The 27,800-nt window shown below is 38.1% G+C and overlaps 1 protein-coding gene across 2 annotated transcripts; it reads right to left on the reverse strand.

Moving 5' to 3' along the window:
* Positions 1 to 9,183: 9,183 nt before the first annotated feature.
* Positions 9,184 to 27,552, reverse strand: LOC101219788 (ethanolamine-phosphate cytidylyltransferase). 2 transcript variants are annotated; one of them, XR_004215173.1, is made up of 10 exons: positions 27,047 to 27,552; positions 26,327 to 26,562; positions 24,191 to 24,372; positions 18,930 to 19,001; positions 16,719 to 16,786; positions 13,842 to 13,962; positions 13,484 to 13,549; positions 13,254 to 13,376; positions 12,426 to 12,515; positions 9,184 to 9,601 (listed from the first exon to the last, which is right to left on the reverse strand). XR_004215173.1 is itself a non-coding variant. In XM_004137616.3 (9 exons), the coding sequence occupies exons 1-9, from the start codon at positions 27,400 to 27,402 to the stop codon at positions 9,530 to 9,532; spliced, it is 1,296 nt and encodes a 431-aa protein (XP_004137664.1). In that variant the 5' UTR covers positions 27,403 to 27,551; the 3' UTR covers positions 9,184 to 9,529. The 2 variants fall into 2 exon arrangements, 1 of the variants encoding a protein (XP_004137664.1); XM_004137616.3 differs by lacking the exon at positions 12,426 to 12,515 and having other exon boundaries at positions 27,047 to 27,551.
* Positions 27,553 to 27,800: the final 248 nt, after the last annotated feature.

The following is a 27,800-nucleotide window of genomic DNA, read 5'->3' on the forward strand; positions in this document are numbered from 1 at the left end:
TTTAAACTATGTACTTCTTAGAAGTTATAGTTCTTATCAATGCTTTTATCAAATCTCACTGTGGCTGCTTGTGATGCTGGTCTCCGGTCACAGGAGATAAAGTTGGAATGGGGCATGGGCTTAGCTAAAAACCGAGAAGTAAAAGCTAAAATTATGGAGTTAGAACTCGAGAAAGATAGACCATTTGCACGGTCAAGGTAAAACTGAGCACTCTTAGTTTTCAATTTTATTTATACTCTTACCGATGTGTCACTCTATTAGCTACACGTTGGATGGTATAGGAAATGATACTCTCCAGTTTAATGTTTATTATCTTCTTTATCCTCTTTCTTTTTAGCATTGAAGAACTTTTGGAATATTGTTTTTGGCCATACAGACAATTTCCCACAAAATTTTGTTGTTTTTTTTTTGTTGAGTGGTGCTACTTTTTCAAACTTTTATTATTTTATCATGGATTAGATTTGAGAATGTTTATAATATAATTTGTTTTCATTTTTCATCCTGATTGGTGGTTAGCCTCAATCCTTTGTAGTCCTCGAACCCCAAACCCTGAACCTCGAACCCCGAACACGAAACCTGAAACCCCAAAACCACAAACCTCAAAACCTCGAAAAGTCTAAACCTCGAAACCTAAAACCTCTAACCCAACCCCCAAACCCAAAAACCCAAAAACCCCCAAAACCCCGAAACCTAAAACTTGAAACCCCAAACGCTCTACCCAGAAACTCGAAATCACGAACCCCAAACTGATCCATGCACCCTAAACCCTGAAACCTAAAACACTAAACCTTAAACCCCTAAAAACCTAAAGTCGTAGACAATAAATCCTAAACTTTAACCCCTAAACCATAAACCCTAAAGTACCCCAAACCACGAACCTTGAACCCCAAACCCAAATCCCCAATCTCGAAACCAGAACCCTAAAATCCTAAACACTAAACCCTAAAGTACCCTTAACCTCGAACCTCGCACCTCGAACCTCACACCTCGAACCCTGAACATGAAACCTGAAACCTCAGAACCACAAACCTCGAAACCCAACCCCCAAACCTCCAAACCTCCAAACCCCCAACCACCAACCACAAAACCCCTAATCCCTGAAACTCGAAATCTGAAACCTGTAATCCTAACTTCAAACTTTGTTGGTGGAGATAACAATTTCTATTAGTTAGGGAATATCTATGCATTTTGTATTATGGATTGGTTTGAAATTTTGAGTTTCTTATTATGATTCGAATTGCATGCATTTTGGGTATCAAACTTTGATTAATATTGGTCATTGTCTCATAATCTAATAATACACAACCCTATAACTCTAACCTAAACCTTAGACTATGAAACCCCAAACGCTCCACCCCGAATCTTGAAATCACGAACTCCGAACCGATCCATGCACCCTAAACCCTAAACCCCCCTAAAACCATAAACCATAAATCCTAAACTTTAACCTCTAAACCGTAAACCCCAAAGTACCCCAACCCACAAACCCCAAACCCCAATCCCCAATCTCGAAATCCAAACCCAAAATCCTAAACACTAAACCCTAAAGTACCCTTAACCTCTAACCCCAAACCCTGAACCCCGAACCCTGAAACTCGAACCTCGAATGTCAAACCTCGAACTTCGAAACCTATAACCCCAAAACCACAAACCTCAAAACCTCAAAAAGTTTGAACCTCGAAACCAAAACCCCTAAACCCAAACCCCAAACCTTCCAACCTCCCATCCCCTAAACCCCCAACCCCCAAAACCCCAAAACGTCGAAACCTCGAAAAGCCTGAACCTCGAAACCCAACCCCCAACCCCTCAAACCTTCCAACCCCTAACCCCTAACCCTAAACCTCCAAAACCCCAACCCCCAACCCCAAAACCCCAAAACCCTGAAACTCGAAATTCGAAACATGTAATCCTAACTTCAAACTTTGCTGGTGGAGATAACAATTTCTATTATTTAAGGAATATCTATTCATTTTGTATTGTGGATTCGTTTGAAAAATTGAGCTTCTTATTATGGGTATCAAACTTTGATTATTATTGGTCATCGTCTCAGAATCTAATAACACACAACCCTATAACTCTAACCTAAACCCTAAACCCTAAACCCTGAAATTCCAAACGCTACACCCCGAATCCTGAAATCACGAACCCCGAACCGATCCATGCACCTGAAACCTTAAACCTTAAACCCTCAAAAACCTAAAACCGTAAACCATAAATCCTAAATTTTAACCCCTAATCCATAAACCCCAAAGTACCCCAAACCACGAACTCCGAACCCCAAACCCCAATCCTGAAATCCAAACCCAAAATCCTAAACACTAAACCCTAAAGTACCCTTAACTCCAAATCCCGAATCATGAACCCCGTACCTCGCACCTTGAACCTCGAACCCTAAACTCGAAATCGAAAACCCCAAAACCACAAACCTTGAAACCTCGAAACCCAAAACCCCTAAACCCAACTGCCAAACCTTCCAATCCCCAACTCCCAAACCCCCCAACCCCCAAACCCCACAACCTCGAACGAAACCCAAAACCCCTAAACCCAACCCTCAAACCTTCCAACCCTCAACCCCCAAACCCTAAAACCCCGAGACCACTAAACCCAACCCCCAACCCCTCAAACTTTCAAACCTCCCAACCTCCAAACCTCTAAACTCCCAACACCAAAACCCCAAAACCCCGACACATGAAATTCTAAACACTAAACCTTAAAGTACCCTTTGATAGAACTAAGTCATGCACAACGGAAAAAGAATCGAATTTCTACCCTAATTGCCACAATTAACATGTAACCATAAACTAATCAAATTAGGGTTTTAGAAAATATTACCTTTGAAGCTTTCAAAAAATTTGATATCTTCTTACCAATTCAAGGCGAGACCACCACTAGTACTCAACTGCTCTCCTCTAGACAAAGAATCGGGTTGTGGGACCCAATTTTGGTGTAGAAAGTAATGGAGATAAAATGGGATTGGAAGGTTTCGTTTTTTTTCTTTGGTTGAGATGATGAAAATGATAAAAGAGGCAAAATTCCTTCAACATTTGAAAACACTTCTATTTATAACCTAATTACATGCAAAAATGCATGCAATTCATTTGCCAAATCTCAACACCTAATGTTCCACTAACAATTATTGGAACTTAGTGGGCTAGGTCCCACTAAGAGTTAGTGGGATTATCCAACAAAATGTTGGATTTTCCCGCTAACTTAGTCCAAGGGTAAAATGGTCATTAGATATTTCTAGTCAAAAGTCAAACTTTGACTTTTCTTAGTCAAAAGTCAATATTTTGACTTTTTACCATTTTGTCCGTCTTGACTAATTCCAACCTCCCGAGCATGAATCCGCATTCATTTTTCCAAAATTCAAATCACATTTGAATATAAGGCCGGTCAAAGTTTGACTTTTCAAAGTCAAAAGTCAACATTTTGACTTTTTACTATTTTTGACCAATTCCATCAATTCCGAGCTTCTTAGTATGAATCCGCATTCATACTTATAGTATGTAAAACATAAAGCTCTATTTCTAATTAGAAGACCGACGACTATATCTCTATATTTGTCGGTTTCCCTTTCTTCTCCCAATTCGAACAATTCGACTTATTTCATCACACTGTTCTAAGTTTAATCCATATGAGCTAGCAGAGGAACCTAATGGACCTATAGATCATGGGCTCCAACGATTCAAGATTAACTAGCTAAACTCTTTTAAACCGAGTTAATCAACATTCGTTAACTAACGGGTCATTCCACTAAAGTCCCGTAGTTGCACTACCCTCACTATAGATATATTTGTGTCCATTTGATAAAACTATAATCAGTAAGTTAATCCTTCACAGGTTGCTCGTAACCTTGGTTGGGTCAAAATATCGTTTTACCCCCAAGATTACATCTTGCTCCTTAAGTCCCACTAATCCACTATTGAACAATTGGTTTAAGGTTCAACCTATAAACTTAATCCCTCTCGGGCCAATGAGAGGGTGGGGCCCCTTGTTCAAGACTTGGATTCAGTGCTTAAGAGAACAACCTATCTACTAACCCTAAAGCGGGTAGGAGTGAATTCCATCTTGTACCCTATGTTCCCAGCTATCCACCTGATCTTACCCCTGAAATGTGAGGCTTATTGGGCCAACGCTGATGAGCTGCCCTCACCTATGCAGATCTAAGGATAATCTCGTGTAAACAGGAGTTCATAGTTAACTCAGGATTAAGACTAAGTTACCTAGGTCATCAATAATTGAGATAGTCAGTTTTAAACAGTAAACGGTGTTATAACGTAAAAAAGACTAATTCATGGTTCAGTCTTACGTAAACATTTTACATAGGATGCCCCCACTTTCATGTCTCTACATGAACGATTAGGATCACCTCGTTTGTACTACAAAGTGGGCCGCATCCATACTTTCTCTAAATAAGGCGTCCAACCTTTATTTCATATACTATAGACTATTTAGGCTATATACTCGAACTTTATCCACGTTTATGTTTACACATGAAGTTCAAGTTTATTCAAAAGTTCACATCTAACCACTGGGTGGTCCGATTCTCAGTTATCTCGAAGTTTCTTGCCCACAGAAGCCGAACGGCGATGCCCCAGACTCGGTTTCCTGGTTCCGTCCCAAAACGCCGAAGAAAGGCACAATGGCCTAGAAAGGAACGACCAGACTTAGAACGGGGTCGGAGGCCTCGAAAGTTTACATCTAACCACTGGGTGGTCCGATTCTGAGTGATCTCGAAGTTTCTTGCCCACAGAAGCCGAACGGCGATGCCCCAGACTCGGTTTCCTGGTTCCGTCCCAAAACGCCGAAGAAAGGCACAATGGCCTAGAAAGGAACGACTAGACATAGAACGGGTTCGGAGGCCTCGAAAGTTCACATCTAACCACTGGGTGGTCCGATTCTGAGTGATCTCGAAGTTTCTTGCCCACAGAAGCCGAACGGTGATGCCCCGGACTCGGTTTGCTGGTTCCGTCCCAAAACGCCGAAGAAAGGCACAATGGCCTAGAAAGGAACGACCGGACTTAGAACGGGGTCGGAGGCCTCGAAAGTTCACATCTAACCACTGGGTGGTCCGATTCTTAGTGATCTCAAAGTTTCTTGCCCACAGAAGCCGAACGGCGATGCCCCAGACTCGGTTTCCTGGTTCCGTCCCAAAACGCCGAAGAAAGGCACAATGGCCTAGAAAGGAACGACCGGACTTAGAACGGGGTCGGAGGCCTCGAAAGTTCACATCTAACCACTGGGTGGTCCGATTCTGAGTGATCTCGAAGTTTCTTGCCCAAAGAAGCCGAACGGCGATGCCCAGACTCGACTTCCTAGTTCCGTCCCAAAACGCCGAAAAAAGGCACAGTGGCCTAGAAATGAACGACCGGACTTAGAACGAGTCGGAGGCCTCGAAAGTTCACATCTGACCACTGGGTGGTTCGATTCTGAGTGGTCTCGAAGTTTCTTGACCAATGAAGCCGAACGGCGGTGCCCCAGACTCGGTTTCCTGGTTCCGTCCCAAAACGCCGAAGAAAGGCACAATGGCCTAGAAATGAACGACCGGACTTAGAACGGGGTCGGAGGCCTCAAAAGTTCACATCTAACCACTGGGTGGTCCGATTCTGAGTGATCTCGAAGTTTCTTGCCCACAGAAGCCGAACGGCGATGCCCCAGACTCGGTTTCCTGGTTCCGTCGCAAAACGCCGAAGAAAGGCACAATGGCCTAGAAAGGAACGACCGGACTTAGAACGGGGTCGGAGGCCTCGAAAGTTCACATCTAACCACTGGGTGGTCCGATTCTGAGTGATCTCGAAGTTTCTTGCCCACAGAAGCCGAACGGCGATGCCCCAGACTCGGTTTCCTGGTTCCGTCCCAAAACGCCGAAGAAAGGCACAATGGCCTAGAAAGGAACGACCGGACTTAGAACGGGGTCGGAGGCCTCGAAAGTTCACATCTAACCACTGGGTGGTCCGATTCTGAGTGATCTCGAAGTTTCTTGCCCACAGAAGCCGAACGGCGATGCCCCGGGCTGATGTTAGATGTATCCTACATGACCGAAAATGATAAAATCTTCAGCTTTGTTGAAGGGTTAAAGCCGTGGGTAAGGGCTAAATTATACGAATAGAAAGTTCAGGACCTCGCGTCAACCTATGCAATAGCGGAGCGTTTGTTCGATCTGTCTGATGACACTCAAGAGACGAGACGTCGTCAAAGCTCTTCAATCGACCGATTTTTCGTTGGCTAAAGCCTTGGCCATTTTTGGACCGTTTTTGGCGCTACCGTTGTGCACCACGAACGAGCCCCACCCGACCTCTAGGCACTGAGCTTTTTTTCTATGTCATACAGGGTGCAATATAGATAGGTTTCCACACTTATCCGCCGACTATCGTCGGTCTAAATAGGTTCCACAAGATCAAAGAAACACAACTAAACCATTGAAAGAAAAGTATTGGGAGAAAAATAAAAACTGAGTATGGGGCATCTCCGAGCGGTTTTTGTGGAAAAAAACTTTAATATTACTCAAATTGAGGCCACCTAGTAGTTATCTGTGAATTTTCGGGACTTTTTTTCGCATGGTTAAAAATCGGCCGATTTTTCGTAGGCTAAACCCTTGACCATTTTTGGAACGTTTTTGGTGCTAGCGTTGTGCACCACGAACGAGCCCCACCCGACCCCTAGGCCCTGGGATTTTTTTCTGTGTCATACAGGGTGCAATATAGATGGGTTTCCACACTTATACGCCGACCATCATCGATCTAAATAGGTTCCACAAAATCAAAGAAACACAACTAAACTGTTGGACGAAAAGTATTGGGAGAAAAATAGAAACTGAGTCTGGCATATTCGAGCGATTTTTGTGGGAAAAAACTTTAATATTACTCAAAATGATGCCACCTAGTAGTTATATGTAAATGTTCGGGACTTTTTTCGCATGGTTAAAAATCAGCCGATTTTTCGTAGGCTAAAACATTGGCCATTTTTGGACCGTTTTTGGCGCCACTGTTGTACATCACGAACGAGCCCCACCCGACCCATAGGCCCTGGGCTTTTTTTCTGTGTCATACATGGTGCAATATAGATGGGTTTCCACACTTATCTGCCGACTATCATCGGTTTAAATGGGTTCCACAAAATCAAAGAAACGCAACTAAACCGTTGGAAGAAAATAACTAAACCATTCGAAAAAAAGTATTGAGAGAAAAATAAAAACTGAGTTTGTAGCATCTCCGAGCGGTTTTTGTGGGAAAAAACTTTCATATTACTCAAAGTGAGGCCACCTAGTAGTTATGCGTGAATTTTCGAGACTTTTTTCACATGGTTAAAAATCGACCTATTCTTCGTAGGCTAAAGCATTTGCCATTTTTTGACCGTTTTTCGCGGTACCGTTGTACACCACCAACGAGCCCCACTGGATCCATAGGTCTTAGGCTCTTTTTCTGTGTCATACAGTTTGCAATATAGATGGGTTCACACTTATCCGCTGACTATCATCGGTCTAAATATGTGCAACAAAATGAAAGATAAATTAGAATACAAAAGAAGTTTACGTTGAATACAAGCATAAACAAGTTTCAATCTTTTTACTCATTATAAATGCATAATAAAAACTTATTGAGAACGAGGTAAATAAATAGCTACAAATTTGCTTCTAAAAATTGCACCTTGATATCAGGTTGTGAGTCACAAACGGGGGAGTCCGTGAAAAAGCTTACGTTGAATACAATCAACCAAAATTGTTGGAATGAAGAATCATGATATTTTTAACTTAGTGAAAAATCAACCTTATTTGTTATAGAGCCCACAGCAAATAAGAAAAAAAATGAAAAAGTAAAAAGAATCTTAAAAAAAGTTGAAAAAGTAAAAATTCTTAGTTTGTAAGAATGGAAAAATAAAAATGTTACTAATTTGAAATCTATGTGTTGTTTTCCAAAATAATCAATAAAAAATTGGTTCGATATTTTAAATAAATTGAACTGAATCTAATAAAACAGTTTTATGATAACAAAAAATAATCAAGTATTTACTGTTTTTGAAGAGTCATTTTCAAAAAAAATAAAAAATAAGAAAAATAGTTTATTTTGCAGATAGTTCTACTTTTTGTGATATCAATATTTTGATATTTTCAAGAACTATTTTTTGTGATATCAATATTTTGATATTTTCAAAAAACAATTAAATAAAAATTTATTAAAAATAATTATATTAGTTTAAGACAGATTTAAATTAATAAAAAGAATGAGATAAACAAACCTATTTTAAGAACGTATTAGAAATACATATTTTGAAAATCTTATTAAAACTATATATCTTTGAAATCTTAGTAAAATAGATATTGTAAATTAGTTAAATATATATTTTTGAAATGTTAGTAAAAAATATATATAAATATTTATTAAAGATGCAGTTTCAATTAGGATATAATACAATAACTCATTAAAAATATTAAGAATAGAAATTCCATTGATATAGGAAAGATTTGCTACAAATTTTAAATTTTTTTATAAATAAATCTCATACTCTTGGGATAAAATCCAATAAACTAGTTTACCTTGAATAAATCATAGATTCGATTAGACTAAAATTCAACAAACAAGTTTATAAACTAATTTACCTTAAACAAATCTTAGATTCGGTTAGGATAAAATCCAATAAACGAGTTTACAAAATAAGCCGAACCCTCAACCCAAACCCCAAAACACAAAACCTCCCAAACCCTAAACCCCAATGTTCCTTATTTGTTTTTCTTTATATTTAAACTTCTTATTATAGAAATAAAGAACAAAGAAGAAAATGGCCGGTCATTAGGGTTTGCCTTAAACACCAAATCTAACCTTAAAACCACAATCTCTAAACTTCAAATCCTAATCCTCCAATACCTTCCTACCTCTAAGAAAAAGTTACATTTATCCTCAAATGTTTCATGGATATAACGGTAACAAATGAACTCTCTTCAACATTTATCCTCAAATGTTTCATGAATATAACGGTAACAAATGAACTCTTCAACTAAGAGACTGTTAGAATGCATGAATATAGTTAAAAATTTAGCCACTAGATGCAAAATAACTAAGTATATAGCAACATTTAAAAACAAATTGCAAATATAGTAGAATTTGACGATAGTTTTACTATATTTACAGTTTTTCTAAATGTTACTATATCTTTAATTATTATTCCTAAATTGATAATCAATTATAATTAATGCCAACAAGAATACATATTTATATTATATTCATATAAATACCAACAATATACAATTGTTAACTAAAGGCTGAAAAGGTAAACAATTGGTTAAGATATCAAAAGTTTAAGTCTTTCTATGGTAACTCAAAAATACAATAAAGTAAACTTAAATTAAACACTATATTCAAGTCATGGAATATAGCCACCCTCTTCAAAATCGTCTAAATATTTGAAGTCTCTTTTATATATCCTTTGCAAGGGTGTTAATTACTAAAAAAAATATATTAAAAAAAAAACAGTAAGCAAGGTGGGTGCATAGATATTTCTTTTTTGGGGCAAAACTTGATAGTTGACAACATCATCAATCACCCAAAATATAAGCCTTATCTTCATAGTATCTTCTTTCGCTATTTGCCTTCTTTTCGTTACGTTTCTGCATGGAATTTGATTGCTTTTAGAACTTGGAGTATAAATACATTAAAGCAGGTCAAGAAAAAAAATATCAAAGTCAGAATATTGTCACAACTTATCTTCATAGTATTTTCTATCTCCCAACCACTTATCCCGAAAAATAAGTATCCAGTCCATTATTTGTATTCTATCAAACACTTGTACACAAATTCCGGATAATACCATTCAGGATACTGCTAGGATCCACTCAGAAGGATGAGACAAGTATTTCCATGCAATAACCTTGTGTGATAAAGTTTCAAACTCTCGAGGTAAGCATCATAACCACGGGATCCACCAGCTTGCCCACACTTCTAAGTTGACTAGAGATACATTCCCCTTGACAACCCATCTATACTATTATTGATCCTTGCTAGAAGATATTTCCTTGGGGTTTTTCTCACCCTATGCTTCAAGTCTATTCTAGAAATACGATTAGGATATTTGGTATGCTTCCATAGAGCCTGCGTTAGATCGATATAGAATAAAAGAATTTGGAGAATCATTCGGCATAGTAAAGGCCAACAGAATTTGGAGAATCATTCGGCATAGTAAAGGCCAACAGACGTTCATTTTAATCTTCATCTTTCCTGGCCTTACCTTGGTGTAAAAATGTGCCTCCTTCCAACAATTACAGCATGACACTCCACAATCAATGGTTTTTCCTTCTATTCATAAAGTGAAGCCCCCTGTAAACACTGCTACCCTTAGACTATCAAGTGATTTGTGGTTAAATAAAGGCTGGGTTTGAAGAGAAAGAAAAGGAGTGAAGGAAAGGTATGTTTAAAAGTTGAGGTTGAGTTTTAAGATAGGTGGCCGAAGAGAAGTTTGGCTAGGTGTTGGCTGATGTTGGGCGTTTAAGGAAGGAGTTGACAAGGATTAGGTGGGCAACCTTGTCATGAGAATCTCCAAAGGGCAAGTTTAGACGGCGTTGTGTGCTAGGCGAGAAGCATGGTTGGGCAGCCAACCATATTAAGGAAAGCCTCCAAGGATTTGTGGTTGGCCAGTAAAAGCACACCCTAGGCAAGGATTGAGAAGCAAGATAGGCGGCCAAAGGTTTTGTTGTTGTGTGTGGCCGAGAGGTGTCAAGGAAAAACCTCTAGAAACAAAGTTGAGCTTGTATGTGCTATGTGATTTGAGGCATGTGGCCAAGAGCTGTGCGGCATGAGTGTTGTGCAAGGCGGTATGGTCTTGTTGAAGGCTATGCGAGGTGAGCTTGAATGCAACGTGACTAAGTGAAGCTTAGGCATTTTAGTAGTGCCTCTATGCAGGCAAGAGTTCAAAAAATGACAAGCATGAGGCATCCTAAGGCAGCCATGCAAAAATCAGTATTTAAGGAAACTTTCAAGAAAAACTTCTCCCATTTCACTCGTATGTTTAGGGTGATTCTAGTTGCAAAAGCTTCCTAATGAGTCAAGTTTAAGGGGATAGGCTACCAAACAAAAAAGATGTGAGGAAGACCTTCATCCATCGAAAGAATGCCTTGAAGGTCATTTCTTGGGTGATTTGGAGCAGCGTTGATTCTCCCGAGGCTACAAATTTGGAGCTGGAATTTTGAGATAATGTAGTTAAAAGAATGAGAAATAAGTTTGTAGAAGGAAATTTCTTGATTTGAATTCTAGATTTTATGTTGAATTTCTAAAGTCAAGTTTGGTTTTTCAAACGAAAATTTGAAGCTTCAAGCAAGGGGCTATCAAGGTTGGGTGTTGAGGCTAGGCGGCAAGGCAGGGTTGAACAAGGTTGGTGTCAAGGCTATTTGAGAGTTTAGTATGCATGCAGTTGTGTGTTGATGTGCACGGCTAGGTGGCATGATGGTGTCACGTGTTGGGCGCAAGATGTCACAACCGCAACCTTTCAAACTCGGGATGAGCGATTGTGCGGTACTTGTTTGATCCAATCAACAAGTCAGCCGATCAAAATCCAAAATCCGCAGACAAACTCAGCATACAATTCAACCTCCCCTCACGTTTTTGGGAAAATGTTTTAGAAAACGTGAGAGAGAAATAAATTCATTGAAATCGTAGTTAAAACAAGCATTGAAGACTGTCAATTGCAATAAGAAAGCATAAATTGCAAAGAGTACGACAAGGCTTGGGTGGGGATTCAATTACTATGTCTCCCCTATAGTACATTTTGAACATTTTCAACTCTGGTAGGCTTGCATATAAAAATGTCAAAACGTCACACCCAAACATTATAACTTAAAAATGAAAGCAACTAGCTAAACTGTGTACAAGACATAAAGACAAAATAAATTGGGGGTATTCGAAGCATATGGCCATAGGTAAACACACCCTGGACAAGTATGTCCGTTACACAAGGCAGATGCCTGGAGCGTGCGGCTGTGAGGTTAGCCAGCATTGCCCAAGGCCATCCCATGGACTGCTTGTGTGCACACGCAACATGCCCATGATAGTGTCATGGCATGGGTTGTGGCTTGTTGCTAAAATTGAACTTTTGGAGTTTTTGTGATCTTTTAGTGGTTTCTTGATATTTCTAGGTATGAGGAGGTTAATATGGAATATTTATTCCTTTGTTTCAGACCAAGAAGAAGGAAAGGGAGTTCTTAAGCCAAGGAGTCGGGCTAAGATTGCCAGTGACTAAATGCATTTAAATGATTATTTCTAAACATGAGTTTCTAGCTAAAAATTTCTAAATACGCTTTGAGATTTCTGAATGATATTCTTAATTGATTTAGTAACGGATTTTCAAAGCATGAGTTTAATAAAGAGTTATGTTAAAGCAAGTATTTATACAAATGTGCTTTCAAAGTAAAGATTTAAAAAGTAGTTTACATATGTCTATACCCGATTGATACTCTCTGCCAACTCGAGTTATGTGCACTTATGTTCATGTGAGGGCTATACGATATAGCAACACCATTAGACCTATAGTTCCTGTGCATCAGTGAAGGTACAATTATTTTTGGTACAATTATTGTGCCTAAGGGAAGAAGGTTACAGTTAAACTGTGCTACTATATTGAGAGTTTATGTCAAATGACAGTGGTGAGTTGTCACCCAAGTTACAGTTATGGATAGGTTATACATTCTCGTTTAAAGTTAAAGCTTATGAAATGTATTTAATTGCTTGCATGATTTCAAAGCTAGAAAGCATTGAGCATAACTATTTAGAAACGTGTTTTATAGAAAGGTTACTCATCCTTTCCAAATGTTTTCTCACTTTCCAGGTAGTAATCATCATCGTGTTGAGCCTACTCCACAACTACTATTGGTGAATTGAGATTATTATCTTTATAGTTAGCATGTGTATGCATTTAGCATAAGTTAGTGTCATGAGCCTAGATAGTGTGGTTTATGTTTCCACCATGTCTGTTATAAAATTAGTTTTAGTGTAATAAGCATTTAGCTTATGATGGTTTTAATTAGCATGCATTGTTGGTTCTAAGGCAGCTGTGTTAGTTAGTTTAGTTGATTGGTGAATGTTGTCAAAGTATGGCAATGTTTGCTAGCCCTCGCACCCTCTTTTGTGCTAGGAAGTGAGGGGGCTCTTGGAGGGGGTGTGACACCCCATATGATAACCATTTACATTAAAGAAATCCAAATTCATATGACAAAATATCATTGCACGCTATCTTACACCAGTAATATTAGAGCACAGATTAGAGCGAAGAACCTGGTATGCCTCATGATTGGATACGATCCTCCTAATAATAGTGGTGGTTGTGATATCTAGCGGGCTGTCTAAAATTTTGAAGATCCCCATACTAATAGGGACAGCATATGGATTGCAGTCCCTCTGTAAAATAACAAGGTGGCCTTCAATAGTTATCTGACATCCACCCAATAGAAATAATCCAAAATATTATAAAAATAGAGCCCATTGTCTTTGTAGGACAATTATACCTTCTGAAAATCATTAATCTCGGCTACAGTTCCATGGACTACCAATGAAATGTTAAAAGTTGTAATCTGCAGCAAGAGAAAATAAAAATAAAAATAAGCCGACATGAGGGTTCAATACTCCACCATCCAATTTCCAGCCATTTATGAAAAATAAACTGCTCAATACCTGTGTTTTACAAACGTCTTTTGGGCATTCATTTCCAAATAACGATTATTATACAAGCATCTTTTATCTAACTATTGCCCCCACCACTATCTTTAGTTCTTTTGCAGATTAAAACACCAAATATATTCAAGATAGAAACAACAATTAAACTGAGTCAAACAAGAAGACAACAAACACTAAAATAAAACTAACCATGTCTTTAGACACTTCCCAAGGTGCACCGATTATCACCTCATCCACATAACGACATGCCAAGACACTCAAACTTCTCTCATGCAGATTCATTATTGGGCGATGAGCTCCTCTGTTGGCACTGTAAGGAAACCACAAAACAAAGAAAAATAAATTCATCTTTCAAGATATAAAATATTTCTCAAGTTGAAACTTATCAAGGTTCACTGGTCAGATACTTGGTTGGATCTCCGGATGATTATTTAGATGTTCAAGTTGTAGCTTTAACGGATAGAAAGTCAGAAGCCCCTCAATGTTTACATATCTAACAATTCATCTTATTGAGGTGGTGCATTTTTAAAACTTTCGATCTTAGACAGGGAAAGAACAAATTATGTAGTAGGAATAAGGTATTATGGTCAAGTGCTTAATTGATTGGGATTGGGATTAGTTTCCATGATTTACTAGAATTAGGATTAGTTTTCTTGGTTATTAGGATTAGAAAAATGAGAGGTAAGTTTTCTATAAATAATTGTGGTATTGTGCTGGTCTAAGTAAGCCATTTTGTTGTTGGCCTTTAGGATTCCTTTCCCATGAAGATAATCTCCTAGAATACAAGGGGACTGAAAGATTCTACCAAACGCATAGCCCTCAAGAAATTCATAGAGAATCATCATCCAGATGTGGTTATAATTCAAGGTTCGAAAATGGAAACCTTCAATGCAGTTTTTATTAAGTATGGAGTTCCAAAGACAATGGATGGGAGTTTGTGGAATAATTAGGTGCATAAGGGGGTATTATCACGATGTGGGACAAGAGCAAAATTAAGGTGGTTGAGACTATCAAAGGGAGGTTCTCTCTCAAGTAGAGGCGTTACGATGTGCAAGAAACGTTGTTGGATTACCAATGTATATGGCCTGTGTGGTTACAGAGAGAAGGCTCATTTGACGAGAACTCTTGTCTATTTTAGAAGGCGGGGCTGAGGCTTGGTGTATGGAAGGAGACTTCAACGTTACTTGCTGGGCACATGTGAACCTTCCTATTGGCCGAAATACAAGAGGGATGAGACTTTTTAATAACATTATTGATTCGGCCAACATCATGGAAATTCCTCTTCAAAACGGCAGATACACATGGTCTAGAGAGGGTGGATCACCTTTGAGGTCCTTGTTGGATAGATTTTTTATTAATGACAAATGGGCAGGAGAGTTTGAGAAGCACTCCATATTGTCCAGTAAAGCTCGCATATTCTTTGATCACTTTCCTTTACTATTGGAGGTTGTAGTGGTTTTATGGGGTCTTCTCCATACAAGTTTTGCAATAGCTGGCTGATGATTAAAGAATGTAATTTGGTCATAGAAAGAGCTCTGAACAATCCTCTTGGCAATGGTTGGGCGGAATTCATACTACATGAGCAACTGCGCAAAGTTAAACTAACAGTAACGAGTGGCACACCTCTTTTCAGATCTCCCTTAAGCAGAGCGAAGACAGCTTGTTGAAGGAGTTGGAAGCCTGTGACGCGACTGCAGAACGGTTGACTTTAAATGAGGAAAACAAAGGTCATGTAAAGACCAAAAATATCCGTACAAACCGGCTAAACTTGACAAAATTCAAACTGAAGAAGAAACATATAAGAAAAGAAACAAAACAAAAACCAAATACACTAGAAATCAAAAACCCATATCCTCCCTTGAGTTGAATGGTGAATGAATGCAGTCCAGTGGAGATAAATATCCTGAATTGAATAATCTTTGAAATCAGCACTCAAGGAGCACCATGATGTTGTGGTCCTTTTTGACGTGTCCAAGATGTCAAACCAATCCTTTCTTTATCATGAAGAATGCACTGGTTGCTTTCAAACCAAATCTCAGCCAGCATAACCATATTAACTCATATTAGTGACGGTTTCTTTGATAACAAGGGCCCCCTAAGTAGATGAAACACATTGGAGCTTAGGGAACCATCAAAAACCCATACTACTTTGAACAAAGAAAAAATGCTATACCAGCATTTAGAGGAGTAGGGGCATAAAATGAATGTGTATTAAATCCTCATTGTCCTTTAAACAAAGAGGACACACCGATGGCAGCAAGCACTTATTGGAAAGTTTCCTTTGCATAATCTCGAAGCAATTAAAAAGGTCGACCGCCATAATCCAAACTAGGAGAGAGATGAGTCAAAAGGGATTTGACGGAGAAGTGAGCCAAGGCATCTAAGGACCAAATCCTCCCATCTTTCACTTCTGTCAATCTCCTTGAGAAGAGAAGGAGTGATAAAAGATTGGAAATCTTGGATTTCTTCATCTTTCAGCAATCTTCAAAACACTATAGACCAAGAATTTGTGTCACTATCCCAATGGGCAGCAACTGAGCTGGTAGACAACAAGGCTATTCTGAAAAGATTCGAGTACTGAGTTTTAAAGCCCAGTTGTAGAATTACATAATAAAGCCCAGCAATACTACAAAAACACAAAGACTGTTCTAACAATCTGGAGAATAACAGCCCTGAATCTCTTCAAATTAAGGCATTACTTTGAGTTTGGCTAATAAAGTGTTCTGAATTAGCTCGGCCTCTACTTGGTGCGCTCATCATTTAAAGAGTTTCTATTTGAGACATGTGCCTTGATTTTTTTTTTTTTTATTTGGTCATATTATTGGTTTTGTTTATCATGTTTTTGAGCTTGTATCTTGGAGCAATAGCCTTTTTTCACAAAAACATGCAATCAATATGGTAATTCGTCTAACAGAAAATAAACTTTCTATTAATGATCGAAAAGTTACAAACAATCAATTATGGCATGGCAATGAAAGCTGAAGTTGCTCAGGAGAGCAAGTTAGTCTAGCATAGTGAAACGTCAAATAGGAGACCAATATATATAAATCATGCAAGAAGTGTCACCTGACAGTTAGATCAGTATGTATTCCGACCAGAAGAAAGTCTCCCATACTGCGGGCATGCTTCAAAATCTATGCAAAATGACATAAAGTTCAGAAATGGAAATTCATATTTTCATTAATTACTTTACTGCTTATACTCTTTTTTGCCTCATCTAATGGTGGGGGCATAATAATCTTATTAGGTTTTCAGAACTTATATTGGTTCGATCTTTATTTACCCTACCAATAAATTCTCTCTATTTTTTAATACTGATATTCTGAGGTTCGAACCACGACCACAATGGAGTGGCAAATAAGCCAACCAACCAAATGAACCATCAAGGCTATAAAATAATCACATATGTAAAGAAATCCACCAAGATGACATGTTCTGAAGTAAATTAAAAAAAGGAACCAAAAGATGACAACTTATCGTCAAAAGTTCCAACACTCCTCTCCTTCTGTATGCCATAGGAGAGCAATGAAGGTGCAACTCCCCACCACCTTAGCTTTTCTATGAGAATAGACGCCACCAACAAGATTGAGGGAACAAACACTCAGAAAACAAATGTTGAAAAAACTTCACTGCATGCCAAAAATAATGGAGAAATAGATGGAGAAAGATGGTGCATCTAAAACCAATAATTGCAAAGTAGCGAAGCAATTTGGAAATCTAAAAATCAGTATCCACACCTGAACCTTAATGCACTTAGGACTTTTAGATTTCCACAAAGCCTGACACACCTCGTAATGCCTGAGCTTGGTGCTCCCTCAGCAAAGATTTTAAAGCCTATAGCATTGAGGAGCTTTGTTTAAACTAGAGGGCTTTTATTTTCTCTGATAGCTAGACTATGCTAGCAGTCTACCCAACTTTATTGTCGATTTTTGTTTTTCTTTGTTGATCAATATTTTGTAGCGTTTGTTGTTTTTTTTTCAGCCCCTTTGTACATTTTATGATAGATGTTTTTTGGGTCCTTTTTACTATCTGCGAGTGTTGCCACTTGCTTTAGTACTTTTGTATCTTTGATTTTGGGATTGTGCCTTTTGTTGAATATGATGAGGGTGCTAAAGAGATGTCAACCTAGTAGAGATGTCCAGGTCCGCCTACTAATCCTTAGCTTTTATCATTGAATTGGTGCTCTTTGTACAACTCTCTGGTACTTAGAAAATTTGTGATTAATAACAGTGGCTGGTCTCCTTTTCAAACAAAGCCTGACACACCTCCTCCTCCAATGGGGATGAGGCAATCAAGTATTTGGATAAAGAACTAATGGTGGGGATGAGGCAATCAAGAATTTGGATAAAGAACTAACAGTAAACTTCGTGTAAACTTTTTGGAAAAATCCACGACCATCGCCTTGAATCTAATAAATGAGATAAATACTTGCCAGCCAAATTTTTCATTAACTGCCGTAAATATGAAATTTCTTCATCTTTTGGTGTTTCTAAATCCAAATAGTCAAATATTGTACCATTTAAGAGTGAGGTTATACGAAAAAGTCAAGGGAACCCCAATTTGAATAAAAACTCAACCACCAAACATCAATGTCATTTCTTCACCCAAAATGGTAGCAGAGCATGAGGTCATGTGTTCAAACCCCTCCAATGTCATTTTCTCAATTCATATTGATTTCCACTTGAGAGGTCTTCTACAATCAAGTCCACAAACAAGAGGACTTTGATATAATATTAAATTTACCTTTACTCACCCACTAAAGTTTTTGGGTCAATCGATAGACTTAACATGAGAGCAAGAGATCATGTATATTCTTAGCAACACTGTTTTACAAAAAAGTAACATAGCAGCAGCAGGTTGCAGATTACTAGTCAGATGCCTTCTTCCGAAAATATTCTTGGCAACTCTGTTTTGCAAGGGATAATTGGCATTTGAATAAAAATCGTATTTAGTTCACACCAGAGACTCTAACTTAGGAGTCGGCAGCACAGAAGGAAGTGAATTTACAGATAAATGTCATATGCCAAAAGGATCAATTAGATACTTTAAAATTTCACAAACATATTAGACAAAATTGAAAATTCAAATATCTATTAGAAACAATTAAAACTTCGGAAACCTAGTGGACAAAATTATGAAAATTCAAAGACAACTTGTAATTTAACCCAAAAAACAAAATAACCCAAAGATTTTTCATTCATAAGCAGGGGAAGAACTGCACGTGGAAGAAATTATTAAGTCAAATATACATGAACATTCAAATGAATTAACATTTACCTCCACGTGTCCAGCATGAAAAAGATCAAATGCACCATCAATATAAATGATGCGAGCATCTGGCCCTGGACCCTGCAGCCACGAGCAAGGGCAAACAAATCAGTGCAAACAAATCAGAAGAATTATCCCCATGAATAATTCAATGCAAATTCAGTCCACAATAATATTTATCTTATCCTTTTGATGAGAGGTTTTAAAATTCAGTGCAAGTACAAATTACATCCAAGGAGCTGAGAGCTAAAAAACTGAAACCACATTAATATGAAGGAAAATCTTTCAGACATCATTGATTTTAACAAAAATCAAATCATAATAAAACAATGCACAAAATATGCATACATATGTGCCCCATTTAATTACATCTATAGCACATAATCATTTAATTTTGAGCCATTGAATGGATGTTACTTGCTGTTTACTTACTCAAGACCTCATTTTCTCTTCGTTTCACTTCTGTTCTTATATTTCAGGGTGTTTCCTAGGGTTATCGAGTTTTAATTCCTTGTTATCTCACTCCAGTGCACTTCACACAACAGGGTTTTTAAAGTTTGTTTAATTGTTTCTCGTTTGTGGCACCCTGATGTAGCCTAAGAATGATTAAAGAGTGTTCAAGAATCAAACATAACAACTTTATTATCAACCAAAACTGTGTCAAATACACGAGAGAAAATGCGTCGAATACATGGGAGGGGCCTCCCTATTTATAATTTTTTTTGAAAAAAAAAACTTCATTGATTGAATAAAATATCAAAAGGGGCCCATTCATAGAAAACAAAAAAGATACTTTCAATCTCAAGAATCAATATTGAAGAAACTAGAAAGGTCTCCTCAGTTGCCTCAATGCTGAATTGCAAGGTTGAAAATCTCCCTATAATGTACCTTGGACTTCCTTTGGGAGGTTACCCAAAGAGATCCTATATTTTGCAGTCGATCATTGAGAAAGTCCAAGGTAAATTAGATAAGTGGGTATATACAATCTCTCTAGAGGAGGAAGAATGTCCTTTGCAAATCAGTTGTCCAATCTTACCACTTATTACATGTCTACCTTCCAAATGCCAGAAGAAAATATCTAGAACCTTAGAAAGAGTCATGAAAAAATTCTTTTGGAAGGAAACAAAGGAGGTAAAATGAATCGCTTGGTGAAATGGGATAAATCCCAAAAAGATGGGAGGCCTCGGTTTGGGTAGTTCAAAATTCACAAACTTGACTCTTCTTTCCAAATGCGGATAGTGTTTCATGTTTGAGCTGGATTCCTTATGGTGCCAAGTTGTTTGTAGTACTTGGGAGCTGTCCCTTCCATTGGCACACAAGTGGCAAAGAAAAATCAAATTTTAGAAGTTACTGGATTACTATTTCTAGACAGTGGCGCAAGGTAGAAGCTCTAGCAGTGTTCCAAGTTGGCAGCGGGTGTAGAATTCTATTTGGTTGAACCTTTGGCTGGACAGAACTCCATTGAAAAGCAAATTCCAGCGTCTGTTTAGAATTGCATTTAACCGAAAGGCTTCATATCCAATCATTGGGACTCTTCCACTTGCTCATAGTCAATCTATTTTAGAAAGTTGCTGAAGGAGGAAGAAGCAATAGACTTTCAATTTTTATTGTGCTTGTTGGTGGGGGTAGATCTCTAAGTCTCCAGATAAAGGATCATGGTCTTTGGAAGCGAGCAGTGCTTTTTCAGTTAAATCTTTAGTTAATCATCTTTCCTCGACTTCACCTATAAAAATTTCATTGGAGAAGAGCCTTAAGAAATCCAAAAGCCTGCGTAGAGTGAATATAACTGTATGGATTATGCTGTTTGGAGGTTTAAATTGTGTATCAATCATCCAAAGAAAAATGCCTAATCACTCCTTTCACCTCACATCAGCCCACTTTGTTTACAGAATCAAGATCTTCAGTACTAATTGTTCGACTGTGGATATGCCAACAAGTGCTTGTTCAGCTTCTCCAAACTTTCAACCTTTGTTTAAGCTTGTGGTTGAAGGCAAATTTAATTATATATCACCAACACTCCCCCACTTGTGGGCTTGAAATATTTGAAAGGTCCAACAAGTGGAAATTGATTTTAATTGGGAAGGAAACGACAAAGCAGGGGCTGACCTCCCTGGACCACCTGCTCTAATACCATGTTAAATTTGATATTACAGGGTTTCATCTCAAAACCAATTTGCAATGTGAGGAGTAGCTCATCTATATTATATGGAGTGTGAGTCTCCTTAGTTTTTCCGATGTGGGACTCTTAACATCTCCAATAAACCCCCTCAAGATGGTGCCTCTTTGGGTTCACCTATCTTGGATCGAATACCCGTTTGGGTTTACTGGGCTCTGAAACCATGTTAAATCACCAATTCACCCAAAAGCTTAAGCTCGTGGTTGAAAGCAAATTTAATTATCTATCACAAACAGTAATGTCAATTTTTTTTTATTTTTTTTGAAAAGGAGACTAGTCTCGAATTTTATTTCTCGAATTGTATTAATAAAACGAGACTAATGCTCAAAGTACATGAGAGATACAAAGACCACTCGAACGAGGAGACTGAGAATTAACAAGCACACTCAGACATCTCAACTAGGTTGACACCCCCACAACGTCCTTATGATATCCACAAAAAAGAAACTAGCGTGAAAAGATCAATCATCAAAAGAGTCCAACTCCACGCCCGTCCAAAACCCAAAGGGAACAATGATATATCAAAACTACAACCGAGAAGAAGTAAAGAAATACAAAGAGAGAGCCTATTAATCCTATTTAGCTAAGACTTCCATATTCTTTGCCTTTAAGCCCCTTAAACCAAGGCCCCGTCTTGTTTTATCTCAGCTGAATTTGCATACAATCTGATGAGAAACCATACAGTCCAAAAGCATATTTAGTGGTTGAATGAATTTTGGATTTACATAGTTTTCTTATAGAAACAATTTTCAATGAGAAAAAATGAAAGAATACTATGGCCAACAAAACAAACAAGCCTACAAAAGCAACCTCTCTACAAAAGGGGTTCCCAACTAAGATTTACACAAAGATGCTGCTGCCAAATTGGAAAAGACAATTTCTTCTTATGAGCATAAAGCTGATTTCCATAGACCTTATTCATTTATTTTTATTTTTATTTAAAAGGAGACTAGCCTCAAAATATTATACAAAGAGCATCCAAAAGAAAAGAGACTAAGGATCAGGAGGCGCACCCGGACATCTCAACTACATTGACACCCACTTAGCGCCATCATCATATCCCATAGAAGCATCCATAAGTAATAAAAATTCTGAGAAAGACAAAAAAGACAGTAGAGTAACAGCCAAGACAAACAAGTTCTTGCAGATAGGAATCATTACAAAAGCTAAGACAAAATCATAAACCCTATTACTAAACAAAAACATTTGAAGTCTTCTAACGAAGAAAGCAGCCAACTGGTAGATCTTGCATTTATAAGCTTGCAGAGGAAGCTGCAACTTTAAGGCTGGTTGGGAAATGAAGACAGCCCAATTTAGACATAGATCTTGGATGGAATGGTCCTTAAAATCCTTATTTAGAGAGCACCAGGCTGTGGCATTGCATTTTGCAGTGTTTATAATATCTGACCAAATCCTTTTGTTGTCATGAAAGATTCGTTGATTACGCTCATACCAAATTTCTACAATAAGAGATCTAGACATGTTTTCCCATATTAGGTGCGGATTTTGCCAAAGACGGGCCCTTCAATAGTTGAAACACATTTGAGCACGACAATCCATCAAAAAACCCAAGCAAGCTTAAAAAGGGAGAGTATACTTCCCCAGAAATGGGTGAAAATGGGCATGTAATAAAGAGATAAAGCAGTTCCTCACTGGCCTTCATACAGAGAGGGAAAACCAAGGAAAAAAGGCCCTTATTGGTGGTCTTTCTTTGAAAGATTTCAGAACAAGTGAGAAGACCAAAAGCCATTTTCCAGATCAGAATGTTAATTCTCCGAGGACTGCTAGAGGGCTTTAAAGATGCCTTTATCCAACGGAGATGATGAAGAGAGATGGACCGAAAGGGACTTAACTGAATATCTACCTGAGAGGTCCATTGACCAAAATTTACAATCATCCGACTCTTTCACCCTTTTTTATGAAAGAAGGTAATAGTAGGGATTGAAAGTCTGGAATTTCTTCTTCTTTTAGCAATCTTCTAAACAATAACGACCATGACAAAGTACTGTTGTCTCAATGTGCAGAGCCGCTGAGCAGCAAAAAACTATTCTATACAACTTAGGCAATTGAATATTGAAGGGGATGTCACCAATCCAAGAATCTGTCCAAAAACCAATTCTGCTACCATTGCCAAGCTTAAATAAAGCCAATGATTCCATCGACCTCCACACTCTTGAGATGCTTACCCAAGGGCTCCTTAGACTATTCTTGGACTTGCCCATCGAATACCAATCAAAGACCTCTTTGCCATGAATGCTTCTTACTACTTGCTTCCATAAAAAAATATCTTCCTTCAAGAATCTCCAGCCTCATTTATCAAGAAGAGCTGTGTTTTGTACTTTCATGCCACCTAAACCAAGCCCCTCGTTCGCCTGTGAGGGTGTAACCTTGTTCCAAAGACAATTCGGGCCAAATCAGTTGTCTTTCTCTGTAGCCTTGAACTTTGATAGTTTTGTAGTTCCATTTTCAAATTGGTCGTGTTTGCAGAAGAAACTTCTTTCTGGTCTCTGAATTAGCTCCAAAATCGCATTAATAAACTGACACAGCTGTGATTTTGAAGCTTGCATGATTCTGTTGAAACCAACATTTTCAACCTTCAAAAAACCTTTTTCAAACCAAATGCAATAGTATGACTCAACTACCTTGCAGTTTTGCACTTCCCTTTTGATCCCTGGTAAGTAGATGTGCTCACCAAAGGTCTTGGGAGGGTAACCTGAAGCAGGTATTGTTGGAGAACTGAAGGTGGTGACCGGGGAGACACTCGTCATGATTCTATGGCTGCTGAAGAGGAAGGAAACAAAGGAAGGAGAGAGGAAAGAGAATGGAGAGAACTTACCTTTCGGCCCCATTCCTGAATGGTTTTTGCTTAGACGTTATTAAGAATTTCTTAACCCTTTTATTGTTTTAGTCTAATGTTATTTTTGGTCTTCTCGGTCAGGTATTTAAAGCTGGTTGAAGGCCATCATTTTAAGTACTGTAATACATTGTTTTCATCCTTCTTGGCACCACAAACATACTAGTAAGAACTTGAAATATAATGAAATTCCAGAGAGCATACTGATTGAAACAACTAGCATCGAAGAGAAGTACACACCTTCCCATTGGAAAATTGAACAATTCTACGAGAAGTTGGTAAGAAGTGAGAGACACGAGTTCCAGTTCCAGAACCACCGTCGTCAAGTTTTTGGCTGTGACCGTGACTGAATTGTCGTTGTAATGATGAATGATTTTGATTATCACTAATAGATCTCTCTCTTACACAGAGAAGCATGCGACCTGTAAATGATATGATATTATCAAAAAGACTAATCAAACAGGAAAAAGCACTCAAGAAGCAGAATGCAATATGATGCAGTAGAGTTAGGTGTTTAAATGTTAGGGCTCTCTTTGTAAGCTATCTAGTTTCATTAGTTAGGTTATTAGTTAATTACTATGGTTAATATTAATTCACCGTCCTTGTGAATATAAAGGTCATGGCTCCTCCTGTTGAACAACCTTTTATATCATTCATAAAATAACAGCCCTAACCCCTTCCGGCTCCACAACGAATTTGATAATGTGCAGCAAAGAGACCTACTCCAACTAGCTTATGACAATGTACTCTACACCCAACATCACATCCTTCACTTCGAAGATTTAACCAATCAAATCAAAACATGGAAGAGATTTTCAAAAAAACACCAGGATGTCCAAGATAACTTGACTGTAGCTTCTCAATCTTTTTCACCAATTATAAATCCTTGTGTAAGACCCCCAATCATTCACACATATAAAAGGAGGGGCAGAAAGGTAAATGAACAAACAATTAATGATGACTGACTGATGGAAAGGGATCGTGCGAGTGGGGCCCATGCACAGGAATGAAAGAATGATGAGAGGAGGTATATAAATAGGTCTTTTCGGGATTGGGTAGGGAGGTTTTATTTTCCCTTTTGTCAAGTCGGCTGCTATAGCCTGGGGAGGGTATTCAGTTATCACAAAAGAAGCTGGGTATGTTCTTTACTGTTTTTGTTGTTATTTTGGATATTGTGACTAGTGTAACTTTTTGGCCTATACATAAATAAAGTTCAACAGAGTGCTGCCTCTGTTTTGCCATTGTGAGGGTGTAATATTTGTGTGTGTTAAGTAGAATCCTCACACCTTGGTGGTTCCTTCGAAGTTTCATTCTTAATTAAGATTTGTGGTATGCGATTCAAAGAAATACACCCTCCTTTCCCTCATGTAAGATTCTAAGGTGTTGTGGTAGATTGAATTTTTTTTAAAGGGAAACGAGCTTTTATTAAATAAAAATGAGATTAAAGCTCATAGTACAAGAGAATTATACAATGAGCAAAAGAACCTAAGAATCAGTTGCGCATCCAGACATCTCAACTAGGTTGACGTTCTCTTAGTGCACTTGTCATATTAAAAAAAAAACCTATAATAAACATGGCTAAATAGGGGTAACAAACAGCCTATACAACATAAGATAACAAGCGCCCTTGGTGATCTTTGGGTGAAAAAAAAACCCTAACCGGAAAGGACATGTTGCAGAGATCACCAAGCTTGGAGTAGATGGAGGGTTAAATAAACTTATTTTACCCAGTGGCAACAATAAAGTTGGTTGGAATGGCTTCCTCCCCCTCTCTCTCTCTTAATGCACCAACCAACGAACCTATCAACAAGCATAAACCCAATTTTGTTTCCTAGACTAGTCCACCTCTTACAAAGATGCTCTCCATTATCTCAAGAAAACGAGCAACCAACCACAAGTCCCCCATTCACAGCAACCCAGTTCTACAATCTACTCCTTCCCAATCGAGTGAACTTGCAACATTCGACCCAAACACTTTCATCATCATCATCTGACAAAACTTACAAAACGATTAGTTTATTTCTCACTCCCTTGTTTTTCTTTGTTTTGTATCTTTCTTGTTTGGGTTATGCTATTGTTGGTTTGATGGACTTTTCTCCTTATTTGATCCTTCCCTTTCGTACTCTTTGGATATTTCGTTCATTGATGAAATTGTTTCTTAAAATTGTACAGTAAATGAAATTCTCCGTTTTAAATTCTTAATTGTTATTTTTTCCATTTTTCTGAGAGAAAAGAAACAAAATACCACAAACTAGGCTAGAGGTCCTGGAAAAAATAAACAAGCAACAAAGTCATTCGGAGTAAGAAAACAAAATGGCAATAGTCACTGAAAGAACTCGTCTCGTGATGCACAATAAATAGCAGTCAAATACCAACCTACAATATCCGTGCTTGAAACACCTTCTGTACGCTTGATCTGCTTGTAACGACCTGCCTTCTTAGCTAGTGCATAAGCATCAGTTCCGTCAGGTAGAACACAAGGGTCATCACCATGAATGATATAATCAATCTTGTATTCATCAAATAGCTTTCTCATAAATTCTTCAGTTATGGCATACGGCGCGTTTGGAATAACCTCATCAACCCATTTAACAGCGTTGACCATAATCATCCTAAAACATATACAGTTATTAAGACTTGCATTCGTTGCGAAATAGATTGAAACTGAAATTCAGAAATTCATCATGGTTTGCTAGAAAGACATCAAATAAATAATACAAGTCCAATGAGACGGAGGCTAGAGATGGCGTAGACATGCAAACACACTTTTATATTCTTAAATCGCGAATTCACCAAAAAAAAAAAAAGAAAAACTCAACCGAATAGGTAAAACTATATCATCCAACCCATATAGACTTATACTTTGTTGTATTTGACACATATGAAAGGTGAAACGAGTGGAAATGAACATTAATAAGGGAGAAAACAATGCCCGAGTTCGGAACCAAAGAGTTTGAACACCAGACCTCATGAATACCAACCCAAAAGCTTAAACTAATTAGTGAAATAAATTTAATTATATCATCTAACACGCGCAGCGCTAAAAGGGCAGGAAGGGATAAGAGGAGTAATAGAAAAACGAGAAAAGACAACGACCTTTCGTTAAGAGGAGTAACAGGAGGGCCTTTGTTGGCAATTATTTCAGAATCGCTAACGACGCCAACGACCAATTGGTCCCCAAGGGCTCTAGCCTGACGGAGGGCGTTGCAATGGCCGTAGTGCATCATGTCGAAACATCCATCCATGTATACGCGAACGGGCTTCTTCTTTCTTCTCCATATCCTCAGCGACGGCTGATGAGGAGCCCCGAAATGTAAGCCCAGTACCGATATCCCGATCACTAGCCCTCCAATCAAGCATGTGGCTACAAACCTCGCCCAACGTTGTGTATTTTCTGAGGGGCCTGCATCCAGATCCACGCTTCCTGTTGTTCCTGTTCTAGCACCCTTCATTTCGCGCCAAATTCGCGATTTATCGAAATGGGAAGCAATCTGGTCTTAAAATCCAGCTGCAGCTTAGTGGAGGTGCGATGCGGCGAAGTATTTCCTCACCTGACTTTGTTTTTTTTTTTTTTTTTACTCTTTAATCGCTTTTTAGTATTATTAACGCGTACGCATGTGTAGGTATTTATCTTTTGACACGATGCTACAGCGGTGAGTTGAAAATCAAATTTAGCGACGCCAGAATTCGCGTGCGGTGAGTACACGTAGGTTTTTTATGTCGTGAATCTGATGGAAGTAAGTTTTCTAAATTGCAATTTTCAAATACCGTAGAATAAAATTAAAATATTTACAAAAATATCATTATATACAAGTTTTTTTATGTTAATATTTGTTAATTAATTTAAAAT

Source organism: Cucumis sativus, chromosome 3, assembly GCF_000004075.3.
Source record: "Cucumis sativus cultivar 9930 chromosome 3, Cucumber_9930_V3, whole genome shotgun sequence".
NCBI lineage: Eukaryota > Viridiplantae > Streptophyta > Magnoliopsida > Cucurbitales > Cucurbitaceae > Cucumis > Cucumis sativus.

Excerpts from the sequence above, each read along its gene's own strand:
- LOC101219788 (XM_004137616.3), bottom strand. The coding sequence starts at position 27,402 with ATGAAGGGTGCTAGAACAGGAACAACAGGAAGCGTGGATCTGGATGCA. Across the intron at positions 16,787-18,929 it reads TTCATGCTGGACACGTGGAG|ATTTTGAAGCATGCCCGCAG; the intron begins GTAAATGTTAAT and ends CATTTTGCATAG. Across the intron at positions 13,963-16,718 it reads CATACTGATCTAACTGTCAG|TGCCAACAGAGGAGCTCATC; the intron begins GTGACACTTCTT and ends GTTTCCTTACAG.